The sequence below is a fragment of the Selaginella moellendorffii genome, unplaced genomic scaffold (assembly GCF_000143415.4).
Source record: "Selaginella moellendorffii unplaced genomic scaffold, v1.0 SELMOscaffold_17, whole genome shotgun sequence".
NCBI lineage: Eukaryota > Viridiplantae > Streptophyta > Lycopodiopsida > Selaginellales > Selaginellaceae > Selaginella > Selaginella moellendorffii.
The window spans coordinates 2,346,260-2,359,603 of record NW_003314278.1 but is presented as its reverse complement, the minus strand read 5'-3'; the positions used below and the strand labels follow the sequence as shown (position 1 = coordinate 2,359,603).

Here is a 13,344-nt window from a genome sequence, read left to right as displayed (position 1 = left end):
CATGGGCGGTAGGAAGATATTCGATGTGTAGTGACGTTAGTAGTGCTAATGTATTTGCCCTCGTAGCTGCGATAAGTGATGGCCGTGTGAAGAGCTTTGGGTAGGAGAATTCTCAATGGTAAGCTGTGGCGGGGTGGTAAAATTGCTCCATCTGGCGTTGCAACCATCGCTGGGAGTGAAGAGGTCGTGCCGTTTGCCGTGGCAATGCCGCAGTTGGCGATGTTGTGTGAAGATGACAAGTTAATTTTTCCAAGCTGCTCTGAAGTTGCTTGATTGAGCGGCTGTTTGTAGCTGCGCTTTGGTGTGGAGAGCAGCTTGCGGGCGTGAAGACGCGACCTGGCAGATTTGAAGACATGGCGTTGCTCGAGTGTGATTTCCGTCGGGTCGGTCGGTCGATTGCTGTGATTGGACGCATTCGCTCGCGAGGACTCGATTAGAGCTTACTGCCGAAGACACACTCTCGCCCAATTCCCGTGGAGCTATGGCGATCTTCCTTGTTCGCTTCTTTTGTAGAACGCTTCCTTTCTCGTTGCTTGGGGCATGAGTACGGAGAACTTACATCACGCTCGCGCTTGTACGAAACATTAGTAGTATATTCTTATGGATCCTTGTACGGAACTTTGCTCACACCACACAACATCAAAGACCCATGCGTGAAGATTTTAGTCGTCAAAGTCCCCGTATAAGCTTCGTCCGGCCGAGAAGATTTTTGACAAATCTGGTGATCATTTGTAACATGTTTGTTTTTGGCGAGTTCGTACTATCATCTGGGGTCAACGGAGTGCTGCTTACACTTGTTGGGCCCGAAGTGTTCCGAAGATTTTCGCACTATTTGGTGTCACTGGCCACAGTAATGGTTTTGGCAGCTCATATGAAATATGTGATTGTTGTTTTCAACCTGAGAAATTGAAATCAGAAAAATAACCAACGAGAGATACCTTGACGCCACAGGAAGGACAAGGATTTTCAAACCTTATGGCTTCTTGTCCTGCTGCTAAACCAGCTGCCAAAGCTCCGCATTCTCCCCTCTGTCGTTATCATCGAAAAGAGTGCACAAGCCAGCAGAAAGAGTTCGTCACTCGAAAGCCCGACTCCACAAAAAACTCCGAAGAAATTTCACCCGAAGTGAAGATAGCCATCGATCCGCTTCCCGCATTTGAAGCAAAAGTACTGACCACAGCTGGAGCAAGTCATTTTGTTGCAGCCCGCGGACTTGGAGATGGCCATGCCGCACGTTGGACACGGTTTGGCGTCCTTCTTGACAAAGTCGAGATTTTTGAGCTCGTTCACCGGGTTTTCTTCCCGCCTCCGCTGGTCTTCTGAAACTCGGGAGCGTCGAGCCTGCAATTAGAGTAATATAAATGTGACCGTGGCAACAAAGAGAGGGATTGTCAAACTTACGCGAAGGATTAACAAGCGAGCCTCTGGAGTGAGGCATTCCTGACAGTGCCTTGCGGCTCTGAAGAAGCATTATAAGGTGGAATACCTCCTTTATACTTCACGTCTATATGCTGTTCATCTTGCAGCATGAGATGGATGGATGCAAGTTTGCGTCGTCCGCTTCTTCATCGTCCTCGTTCTCCTTCGCACTTGCCCTGCCTACATCTCTCGTTCGAGGCCTCTGAATGCGCGCAGCGCATATAATGGAGCGAGGTGGGAAGTTGTTGCTTTGTTGGCGAATTGAGTGTGTTTCTTTCTTCGGCCCAGTCGATATGTAGGCAGGGCAAGGCTTGAGTGCATGTGTTACTGTTTCTATTTTCCAGCGCACACCGGGCAGATTTGTAGATTTCGTGGAATTTTGTTGCAGCGACCTAGCTCCATCATGAGCCTGTGGCTTCCTATGTGGCATCTTTCGATGGCGTGCCAATTCCACGTTGAATGTTGGGTCTGGTCCATGCCGGGTTCAGTTCTTCGCAATCCTTTGCTACCATTGTTTCAGCTTTTCGTCAAGGGCGCTCTGCGCAAGCGTCACTAACCTGAGCTCGGTCTTGTGCAGCTTCTTCAAGTCTTCATACTCGTCGCTCTAGAAGTGATGCACTCCGTCTTGCCCTTAGGCCTTTGCTTTTCTTTTTTGTTTTAGCTTGCATGTCCTTTGTTCCATAGCTTCTACGCTCCTGACTTTGGCATAGTGTCGCAGCGTTGGACTGGACGGCAAGAGTAGTCTCGGCTTGTGGTTTTGGCTAGTTGGTGACAAATTGAGCTTAAGTAGCAACTTAGCATAACTCTAATAGGAAGGTGATGGTGGCCATGTGTTAGACCAGAGTCCTTCTCCCTTGTGCTTTGTCCGCGGAAGAGCTTCCGACGAGCAACGAAGGGACATCAGCCGACCGGACTAGTTGTTTAAAGATATCTTGTTCAGTGTCAACTTCGTTCTTTGCTTGGGGAGTTGTCTTCTCTTGAAGGAAGATTCCCATTGCCCACAGCACATCGCGGAGCGTCGTCCAAGCTCGGGTTGTGATGCTGATCATCCCTTGATTCTTCAGGCCCGTTCCGGCTCGAAAAATCCGGTTCTCGACCAGCTCTTGCTCAGTCCCAGGATACTGCCTCAGAATTGTTCGACGCAAAGACGGACTGGATGGCCACATCTTTGGAGGTCTCATCGAAGCCGCCAGAAAATCCGTTCTTGCATCGCAGCTGCGGGCTAGAAAATCGAAGTGTCGGCTTCGCTGTCCATGCAGATGTTCTCACAGTAGCGCCATAGACCGATCAGAGCCACATACGCGAGCTTCACGACTTCCTGGCTGGCAAAGGCTCGTATGCATGATCTTATGACTTCGCCATGTTGGCTACTCCAGATTACTCGACGTCGGTTTTCAAAACATTTGCTATCAGATAGTGTCTTTAAGTCTCGTGAAAACCCATGACAAGGGACAGCATCCAAGTTGTGAGAGGCGTGGGCTTGCTAGATCTGGTTGCCAATGAGCAGTGTAGCTTGGGATGAGGTCTTGTTGCAGCTGGCAATTAATCTTGTAGGGCTTTGTCTTGCCGGGAGCTTGTGTTGAGCTTGTGTTGCGGCTGGCTAAGGAAGCTGAAGTGGACTAGCTCATGGTCTTGACACTCTTTGAGGACGTGGTCAATCCTCGGATGCAACTACATCTCTCGCTTCAAGCCCGCAAGCTGGTCTCGCATGTCAAGCACGATCTCACAAGATTACATTCATCTTGCCTCCAAAATCCTGTTTTGGGTCATTATTACCAGCAGCAGCCCCGAGAACCATAACGCAAACTCCACCGGGTCCCGTAGACGGTGCTCTTTGATCTTGTCTATTTGATATCGCACTTGACATGCTTCAATCTTGCAGGAGAGCTTCTTGATTTTTCAGTTGTTCTTGTGTTGGTCTTGCATGCTTGGGTGGCACTGGGCGGTAGGAAGATATTCGATGTGTAGTGACGTTAGTCGTGCTAATGTATTTGCCCGAGAATTCTCAATGGTAAGCTGTGGCGGGGTGGTGAAATTGCTCCATCTGGTGTTGCAACCATCGCTGGAGTGAAGAGGTCGTGCCGTTTGCCGTGGCAATGCCGCAGTGGTGGTAGCGCATGGCGGTGTTGTGTGAAGATGACAAGTCAATTTTTCCAAGCTGCTCTTGATTGAGGGGGGCAGTGGTTTTTAAAATTGTGGAGCCGTTGGTGGGAAGCTTGGCTATGGCGTCGGCGCGCTTTGGTGTGGGGAGCAGCTTGCGGGCGTGAAGACGTTTCGGACGTGACGTTCGAGATGCCAGCAAGAAGCCCCTGTTCTTTGAGATCTTGGTCTTGAACTTGCGTTTGGCATTGTTCCCATTGTGCCGCGATCGCAGGAGGAAGGTGGAGCGCAAAAGGGTGTGGATGGCTTGCTCATCTTCGTGCTTCTCGATCTTGTACACGAGCTTCTATGTGCGTCTTGATGCTGTGTGTTGGTTGATTCTCCTTGCTTGGACTGTCCGGCAGATTTGAAGACATGGCGTTGCCCGCGTGTGGTTTCCGTCGGGTCGGTCGGTCGATTGAAGAGGTTCGCTGATGGCTTGATTGGACGCATTCGCTCGCGAGGACTCGATTAGAGCTTACTGCCGAAGACACACTCTCGCACAATTCCCGTGGAGCTATGGCGATCTTCCTTGCCCGCTTCTTTTGTAGAACGCTTCCTTTGTCGTTGCTTGGGATGTTGCTTGTGGGACGATCGTACGGAGGACTTACATCGGATCGAAACATTAGTAGTATATTCTTCTGGATCCTTGTACGGAACTTCGCCCTCTAAAAAGCGAAGCTTGAAGGACGTGACCCATGCGTGAAGATTTTAGTCGTATAAGCTTCCTCCGGCCAAGAAGATTTTTGACAAATCTCATTTGGTTGTAACATAGCTCTTCATGTTTGTTTTTGGCGAGTTCGTTCAATCATCTGGGCTCGACGGAGTGCTGCTTACACTTGTTGGGCCCGAAGTGTTCCGAAGATTTTCGCACTAATTTGTGGCATTGGCCACAGTAATGGTTTTGGCAGCTCATACAAAATATGTGATTGTTGTTTCCAACCTGCCAGAATCCTCGAGACATCGAAAGAAGGAAAATAACCAACGAGAGATACCTTCACGTTTGGCTGGCCACACGAAGGACAAGGCTTTCCAAACCTTATGGCTTCTTGCCGCTGCTGCTGACGCTGTTCCTGCTGCTGAACCAGCTGCCAAAGCTGCGCATTCTCCCCTCTGTCGTCATCGTCGAAAAGAGTGCACGAATTGCTGCAAAAACCAGAAAGAGTTCGTCACTCGAAAGCTCGACTCCACCGAAGAAGTTTCACCTGAAGTGAAGATAGCCATCGATCCGCTTCCCGCATTTGAAGCAAAAGTACTGACCACAGTTGGAGCAAGTCATTTTGTTGCAGCCCGCGGACTTGGAGATGGCCATGCCGCACGTTGGACACGGTTTGGCGTCCTTCTTGACAAAGTCGAGATTTTTGAGCTCGTTCACCAGGTTTTCTTCCCGCTTCCGCTGGTCTTCTGAAAGGGAACCTCGATCCTGCAAGAGTAGAGTAACACAAATGTGATGGTGGCACCAGAGAGAGAGGGAGATTGTCAAACTTACGCGAAGGATTAACAAGCGAGCCTCTGGAGTGAGGCATTCCTGACCGACGTGCCTTGCCGCTCTGCAGAGGCTACAGAAACTGAAGAAACATCGGCTGCATTGTGCGTCATGATCTCCCTCTTCAATGCATGCTGCACCACAGCGAGGACAGTAGACAATGTCGCTCATCGCGTCCAGCGTTTTCTGCAGGCACAGCTTCTCCCATCGTTCAAAATCCTCCTCGGAAAGAAGCTCTTTCAGCGCAGATGGTGGAATGCCTCCCTTACAATCCGGACACTTCAAGCTGTTGATGGAGCCATCGGTGACGTGAACTGACATGTACTGCTGCATGCATTTTCGGCAGTAAGCATGTTGGCAGGGAAGCTTTATAAATTCTCTTCCTGCAATGAGACCTTTTCGTCAAAGAAGAATAAAACTTCAACGTAAGAATGCTCACCAGTGGATTCTTCGAAACAAATGGTGCAGAGATGGATGGAACTGAGAAACGTACTGAGTTGCATCTCCTCGTTGTAGCGAAGAAGGGAGAGCGCATCCTCGTCGAGTGAGTTGCATCCAGAGATAACTCTTGGATCGTGAAGCTTGAGCGGCTGTTGAACCAGCTCTAGTTTCTCGAAGGCTCCAATGGCGCTCAAAGCTTGAGAGTGGAGAAACTCCGTCCAGGGATAGACCACGACCTCCCCCTTTTGATCCTCCCAAATCTCCAGCAGCTTATCGCTGAGGCGAATAAGCCTGTCCGCAGAGAGCCACTGAGCATGAAGTACAAAAGGTGGACGAGAGTGTGATGGATATGTGCTCGGAAGAAGGAAGGCCAGATGAATCGGTGGGAGGTACTGTAGCGTAAAGCTGTGCCGATTAGTTGCTCCAGAAGAAGGCAATGGACGTTCCATAGAAATCTCGATGCTCTCGAAGGCTTCCAGCGTGACCTCTATCTGTCACGAAGAGATAGTATATAGCAAGCTAGAACAAAAGGATAGACTTTACCATGAAGCAGCGAAGATCACCATCGCTTTCCTTGCTCAGGTGCTTGAAACTTCCTTCATAGATAGCTTCCAAGGCCAAAATCTACGTCCTCACATCAGCCAACTGCAAGAGAAAAGAAAAGAAAAGTAAAGAACTTACTTCGTCGTCTTGTTCTTGCTTGTTTTGAGAAATCTTGTCATCAGCAATGGCACTGGCCGCCTCCGTCTTATCTTGCTCCAAAAGTTTTCGCAGCATCATAGTTTCCAAATCCTCGAGCTCGGGCCGCCCGGTATCATCACTAGCAAAAATCCCATGCGCATTGCCGCTGCTGCTCGCACCGCTGTCTACCACAATTCTATCCTCCTCTAAATCCTGGACAAATACTTCCCCAAAATCGCGAAGATCCTCGTTCTTCTCATCGCTCATCGGCCGCGAATTCCTCCTCCCCCTTCGGTTCCTCCTACTTCCTATGAATTCCGACAGACGCACACTGACGCTACCTGGTGACGAGATCTCATCGTCGGCGGACGCGAATGCCCCTAGACTGTCCGCCGCCGGCGAGACGCTGAGCGGCAGCGGAGATCCCGCCGGCGGCGATGGAAGTCCGCTCGCTACAAACTCTGGATTCTTGGCCAGCTGCCGGATGATCTTTCGGGCGCTGACGCTCTTTCGATCCATCCACACGCTTACCGGGCCATCAATGACACATCTTTTTTAGTGTGCGAATCTTTTCTTTCTAGCGGCATTTTGTAGTGAAACTCGATGTTCCAATCAAACTAGCTTTCCTGCTTGAAACATGAACGCTCTTGCGGAGGACCAGCGCATGAAAGCAACGTTTTTCTTTTTTTCAAAACTTTTGGATCCAACTTCCAAAACTTGGAGCGATTGTTTTCCCGATCAAACCAGCTTTTGTAGCAACTGGATGCTCTCCACTCTCAGCTCCAGTTCTCCGACCATCTTCGCGAGTCTCGCACGATCGGCCTCTTGGACTTCCTCCGAGGCTTTGTCCTTGTAGACCTGGGACGAGATCTTCTTCTGGAAAACTTCGATCTTCCTGCGAGGATTTCACACCGACAAATAAGAGACGATGATAGCTTGAAACCTCTGAAGAACTTACTTCGACTCCTCGTCTTTCTGCTTGAGAAGCTTGCTGAGCTCCGAGCTGAGATCCACGATGCCTTGGAGCATGACATAGGCCGATACCTTGTCGTTCACAATGGTGACCGCACAGCCCGCTGGTAGCTCCGCAACATCGTTGCATATCTGCAAGCATCACGATGAGGCCAGCTTTCGCAAGGAAACTCTTTCCACTCACATTCATGCTGGAAAGGTTTGCCAGTGTTGCTAACTCCGACGAGTGATCTGTGAACATTGTGAAGAGTTCTGCGTCTCCTGTGACAATGAAACCTCCCGGCCTACACGAGACAACAATCCTTCGACTCAGTAGCAAAATAGCAAATGAAAAATCTTACTTTTGCTTTGGTTGCACGCGACATGCCGCACAAAGAGCTCGGACAGCCTTCACAGTCGATAGTATCAAAGTCATTTCGGCGTCGACAGCTTCGTTATCCAAGTCCTGGAAGAGCAAACACTCTATAGCAACGACGTCTTTGATAAGATCAAATGAGTACCTTCCTCCTCGTTGGATAGCTAGCCAGCATGATCGACGAGTTCTCCTCCTGGGCTCTTGGCAGTCTCTGCCACAGCTCTTCAGTGACGAACGGCATGAAGGGATGTAATAGCCGTAGTCCATTCTCCAGGCATACCCACAGAGTATCTCTTGTCAGCTTCTTGGCATCCTCTGAGTCTCCTTTCGATAGTGTTGGCTTCGTTAGCTCGATAAACACGTCGCAAAGGTCGTACTGCCACCAAGAGTAAATTGCCGATGACGCTGCGGACAAGTCGTATTTCTCCATATGTCCATCCACGGCAGCTACGGTTCCGTTCAAAGCAGAAAGAATCCACTTGCAGCTCCACGGCAGCTCGGAAATATTCAGTTCTTCAGAGGGAATGAAGTTGTCACCCAGGTTCAGCATCGCAAATCGGATTGCATTCCAGAGTTTGTTGCACCAGTATCTGTAGCCAGCCACACGCTGGACGTCCAAATTGATGTTCTCGGACTGCGCACAAATGGAAGGAGTTTAGAAACTTCCCCTGTGGGAAGAATTGAACTCGTACCTGAGCAGTGTAGTTCACAAGAGCAAAACGAAGAGCATCAGCTCCGCAAACGGGAATTCCCTCAGGAAAGTCGCTTTGCAAACCGGCTAAAGCCGTCTTGTATTCGGCTGGATCCAGGTTTCCTTGCGACAACTTTGCCTTGAGACCGTCCAATGTTATACCGTGAATCACATCCAGTGGATCTATCACGTTGCCAAGGGACTTGGACATCTTACGGCCATGAGCATCTCGGACCATTGCATGCAAGAAAATCTGAAAACGAGGGAATGAAAACCAGTTTAATCACGCAAAAATTACCTGTTTGAAAGGTACTTCTCCCGTGAGCTGAATTCCCATCATGACCATGCGAGCAACCCAGAAGAAGAGAATATCATGGCCCGTTTCGAGCAATGTCGTCGGATAGAATGCTTGGAGATCTTTCGTAGCTTCTGGCCATCCCAACACAGAGAAAGGAAACAGTCCGGACGAGAACCACGTGTCGAGCACGTCCGGGTCCTGCTCGAAAGAGATTATTTTCTTTCCTGAAAATTTCTCCTCGGCTGCTACTCTGGCCTCGGTCTCGCTTCTAGCCACAATCCAGTGATCATTGTATGCCCCCATTTCTTTTAGCTCGTCACCTTCAAACGTACAATACCAGGCTGGGATCTGATGCCCCCACCAAAGCTGTCGCGAAACACACCAGTCTCGAATGTTTTCGAGCCACCTGCAAATGAGCAAGTAAGCTAAAATGAGAGAATAAATCTCAACTTACCGAAACCAGGTGTCTTCAAATTGACTCGGGATGATCTCAAGCTCTTTCGTTCGCACCGCGTTGCAGGCTTTCGCAGCTATGTCCTTGCAACTAACATACCATTGAGGCTTGATCATCGGCTCCACGACATCGCCGGTCCTAGAGCAAATACCAAGCCTCATGGAATTATCAGCCACACCCCTATACAGACCCTGCACGTAGAAGAATTTAGATATTCCTTAGCATTCTGCCGCAAGTTTCTGCCTTACTTTGTCCTCCAAGGCCTTCAACACGGCAGCACGAGCGTCAAAACGCATCATCCCCTGAAAATCTGGACCTCCGTTGCCGTTAATCTTTCCATCGTCAGTGAGAATATTGATAAACTGAAGGTTGTGCCTCTTTCCAACAAGGAAGTCATTCGGATCGTGTGCAGGGGTGATCTGTAAAAACAAAACAAAAACAGAGCCGGGTGTAAGAAAACGAAACACATAGAATTACCTTCACAGCTCCAGTGCCAAAGTTCATATCCACCAGCACCGCATCACAAATGATTGGAAGCTTTCTCCCGTTGAAAGGATGAACAACAAACTTGCCGTGTAAATGCGAGTATCTGGGATCCTCTGGATGGACAGCCACTGCCGAATCACCTAGCATAGTCTCTGGTCTTGTCGTTGCCACAACGATCTCCCCTTTGCCGTCTTCCAAAGGATACGCGAACGATGTTAAGGCCCCAAACTCGACAGTAGACTTGTATCCTGGTACTTTGCGGAGAGTGCGTTTTTCGACATCAATATAATCCACCTGAAAACATTGCTTTAGTGTGTAGTTTAGCAAGTACAAGAAGACTACCTCTATGTCTGAAATTGCTGTTCTCAAAACGCAATCCCAATTCACGAGACGATTATCTCTGAGGCAACGCAAAATTAGATAGCGGCATACCTTTGAAAAAAGTAAAAACCTGTATAGAAGCCCATCCTTGTGAAACCGCACGAATGCTTCTACGACAGCTTTGCATCTTGGCTCATCCATTGTAAAGCACTAGCAAAAAACACACATTCCATTAAGAGCAATATTTCCGCAACTATCTTACCTCTCGAGACCAATCGACAGAAGCTCCCATTTTCCGCAACTGGGAGAAAATGCTAGTTCCATGTTGTTCTTTCCACGACCACACCTGCAGTAACACTTAGCATAGTCCAGGAAAGCGGTGAAAAAAATACCTCTTTCACAAAATCCTCCCTGCCTACGTCATGCCTCGTCAAACCCTTTTCCCGCATTATTTTCTTCTCTACAACCACCTGTGAAAGATCCTCAGGAACAAGCTAAAAACAATGGGACTTGCATTGTACCTGTGTGGATATCCCAGCATGGTCTACTCCTGGTACCCAAAGAGTCTCATATCCTTTCATTCTTCGCCATCGCGTGAGAGTATCCTGAGAAAAGAAGTCAATATAGAATGAGAAACAAAAGGATAATTACCTCCACAGCGCACATCAGAGCGTGTCCAATATGCAAAACACCCGTGACGTTTGGTGGTGGTATTACCTGGCACACAATGTAGTTTAGAAACTATGGAATGAAGCACAAGTATTACCATTACAAACTTGGGCTTTTGGCTGCTGGCATCGGCAACAAAGAAACCTTGTTTCTCCCAGTACTCATACCACCTTAAAAAAATAAACTTTAGAACAATTTGAGAGACAAGAATGCACGAAGAAGTTTCAAACTTACGATGCCTCCACGAGTGCCGGATTATAACCCTGCGCCATCACAGGCGCCAGGCGTTTCTTCTCGCCGGAAGGAGTGTAAGGATTTTTGGAATCGGGCAAATCGTCGTTAGACTCCTTGCCTTTCTTCTCCTTCTTAGATTCCACCTGCTGCTCAAAGAAACGAGAACCAAAATCTAAAACATCGACATGAAAAATCTACCTTGGCGGCATTTGCTTCGAGTTTCTTGGCCTCGGCCTTCTGCGCGGCTTTTAGCTTCTTGAGCTCCTTCTCCCTAGCCTGCCGAGCGCCAGCGCTCGCGGATTTAGAACACGCACCGCAGCAAATCCAGGAGAAGAACTGGAAGCATACCTTCTCTTCCTTCTTCTTCTTGCGCTCCAGATCTTCTGGCGCGCCGTCCTCCATGCCTAGCCGAACCCTGCCGCTGCTCAAAACCCTAAATCCCGGGACTACTTTACAAAAATTCCTTTTGACAAGGAACATACTACTAGGGCCGCCCCCCAGCAGCATTGTCATTGTCCCTGCCTATAGTCTTTCTCTTCCACACTTTCCTCGATTAAAATCCCGGGAGAAACTTTAGCTTTAGAAATGCGGTGGTGGTCTTAAGGAAATCTCCACCACGAATCTCTGCCCGATCCATCACCCAGAAAATCCTTGTTCTTCATCAGCCAAAAACTTGGTTTTGTGTGACCCAATGAGAACTTTGAGCTCTTCCACAGTCATTCTCCATGAAAATATGACCAAAAGAATGGATTTTGTATGAGCATCCACGATCATTCTCCTAGGAAAAAAATTCTTTCTTCCCGATCTTCATGGTTTTGTCCCAATCTTTCTCACGCATCAAGCGAAAATCCCACCGTGTTTGTGATAAGCAAATCACGATTTACGCAATGGATAACAGCGGCTTGGCTATGGTGGCTCAGGTGAAACATCCAGTTGATAAGTCGACGACCTTTCACCACTTGTTTTTTTTCTTTGGTGCTCGTTTTTTTGTGCTCGAAAAATTCGTGCTCCGCTCGCTGGGATATACTCCCCAGATGCCTTGGCCTGCGGTATAAGTCTGGATCAAAGTCGGGTGGCTTTGAAGAGATCGCCGCGTCGCCGCCATGTCTTCGTTGCGCTGCTGCCAAGCTCTGCCCGCCTCCGATTTCCTGGCCAGGAACCAAATCACCTCCGAGGCTCTTGGGGCGAGATCGCTGCCACAGTCCTGCAATGCCGCCGCCGCTAGGAGGAAGATTTGCTGCTCGCAGCGGCCACATTTTGTAAGTGGGTCTCTTTGAATTCTTCCCTCTCGAGCTTAAATCTTTGGATTGCGTCGTCGCAAGGCTATAGAGACGAAAGTGGCAGCCGCAGAGAGGATCAAGACAGGCTTCCAGAAGTTTAAAGCGGAGACATACACGTAAAAATTCTCTTTTTTCTTTGCTTTTGCTCTTCAAGGTGCGAGTTTTTGTGGTATTTTCAGGCAGAATCCAGAGCTTTTCAACGAGCTGGCCAACGGACAATCTCCCAAGGTCTCCGAATCCTCGAAACGAATTCCTTCGCTATAACTTTCTCGTGATTTTGGAACAGTTCATGGTGATTGCTTGCTCTGACTCGAGAGTTTGTCCCACCACCGTTCTGGGGTTCCAGCCGGGAGAGGCTTTCGTTGTTCGCAACGTTGCTAACATGGTGCCTCCTCCAGAACAGGTACTACAAAATCCAACGACTTTTCAAGCTCAAAAACATAAGAGACCTTTCTCGAGCATGATCGTCTCGTGAACAGGCTGGTTATCCTGGAACAAGTGCCGCTCTGGAGTACGCTGTCACGGCTCTCAAGGTAAATCCCTCACTCCTCTCAATTTTTATGTTGCTAGAGTTTTTTGTTCTCTGGAAAGATTCAAGCTTTTAGTGTTGCTTCTATTCCTCAAGTTTTCGTTTTTCGGAGCTCTTGGGTTTCCCCTCTTCTTCTGCTTCTGGAGTGTTGAAACTTTGGTTTCTCTGGGATTTCTGTGTTTCAAGCTCTTTTTCTTCTTCTTGACCTTTCATTTCTCTGGGATCTTTGTGTGTCATAAGCTTTTCTTCTTCTTGTCTGTAGAAACTTTGCTTTTCTCTGTGTATCAGGTCGAGAACATACTGGTAATTGGACACAGCAGATGTGGAGGCATCAAAGCCCTCATGACTCGGAAAGAAAACGCAGCCAAGTGGAGGTAACTTTCCAGCCATCTTTCTCATGATCTTACAAAGTTCTCGGTTTCCTCAGTGCTTTCATCGAAGACTGGATCGAGATCGGTCGCCCTGCCCGTGCATCAACGCTCAAGTCCGAGCCGGAGGGGCAGATCGACCACCAATGCACGAAATGCGAGAAGGTGTCCTCAAGATATCTCTTTCCCTCTTACCAGTCCCTCAATCTCGCGCCTTGCAGGAGTCCGTGAACGTCTCCCTGTCCAACCTTCTCGGCTTCCCGTTCGTCAAAGAGGCAGTAACCAGCGGCAAAGTCGCTCTCCACGGAGGCTACTACAACTTTGTAGATGGCGCGTTCGAGTACTGGACGTTTGGAGCTGATGGAAAACCCGGCGAAATCTCCAAGTTCTGATCTTGCAATCGAAAGTATATAATCTTACACAGATCAAATCGCCTCACCTCACCAGTGAGTGAAACTCCAGTTGTGGAAGAAACCATAAGAAAAAATGCCTTTCTCTCCAACTTTATAGCTTACTTGGCG

General features: G+C 48.7%; 3 protein-coding genes across 4 annotated transcripts; 1 reads left to right on the top strand and 2 right to left on the bottom strand.

The window, feature by feature from the left end:
* Positions 1-3,816: 3,816 nt before the first annotated feature.
* LOC9640031 (E3 ubiquitin-protein ligase RNF14) lies at positions 3,817-6,705 on the bottom strand. The gene is made up of 7 exons (XM_024676207.1): positions 6,167-6,705; positions 6,029-6,109; positions 5,484-5,976; positions 5,048-5,427; positions 4,764-4,981; positions 4,554-4,704; positions 3,817-4,501 (listed from the first exon to the last, which is right to left on the bottom strand). Exons 1-7 carry the CDS (start codon positions 6,683-6,685, stop codon positions 4,367-4,369), a joined length of 1,977 nt encoding a protein of 658 aa, XP_024531975.1. The 5' UTR covers positions 6,686-6,705; the 3' UTR covers positions 3,817-4,366.
* A 126-nt stretch (positions 6,706-6,831) lies between these two features.
* On the bottom strand, positions 6,832-11,155 carry LOC9640387 (valine--tRNA ligase, mitochondrial 1). Of its 2 annotated transcripts, none has more exons than XM_024676205.1 (20): positions 10,995-11,155; positions 10,845-10,922; positions 10,647-10,789; positions 10,510-10,582; positions 10,395-10,460; positions 10,265-10,348; positions 10,136-10,213; positions 10,006-10,089; positions 9,874-9,953; positions 9,765-9,822; positions 9,414-9,716; positions 9,185-9,355; positions 8,937-9,127; positions 8,483-8,888; positions 8,186-8,437; positions 7,639-8,127; positions 7,480-7,583; positions 7,323-7,422; positions 7,125-7,270; positions 6,832-7,061 (listed from the first exon to the last, which is right to left on the bottom strand). In XM_024676205.1, the coding sequence occupies exons 1-20, from the start codon at positions 11,151-11,153 to the stop codon at positions 6,905-6,907; spliced, it is 3,222 nt and encodes a 1,073-aa protein (XP_024531973.1). In that variant the 5' UTR covers positions 11,154-11,155; the 3' UTR covers positions 6,832-6,904. The 2 variants fall into 2 exon arrangements, with proteins under 2 accessions (XP_024531973.1, XP_024531970.1); XM_024676202.1 differs by having other exon boundaries at positions 10,647-10,792; positions 10,995-11,154.
* Positions 11,156-11,568: 413 nt separating this feature from the next.
* LOC9640386 (carbonic anhydrase 2) lies at positions 11,569-13,325 on the top strand. The gene is made up of 8 exons (XM_002971752.2): positions 11,569-11,905; positions 11,969-12,042; positions 12,106-12,154; positions 12,213-12,329; positions 12,406-12,459; positions 12,744-12,829; positions 12,883-12,988; positions 13,045-13,325. The coding sequence occupies exons 1-8, from the start codon at positions 11,750-11,752 to the stop codon at positions 13,213-13,215; spliced, it is 813 nt and encodes a 270-aa protein (XP_002971798.2). The 5' UTR covers positions 11,569-11,749; the 3' UTR covers positions 13,216-13,325.
* Positions 13,326-13,344: the final 19 nt, after the last annotated feature.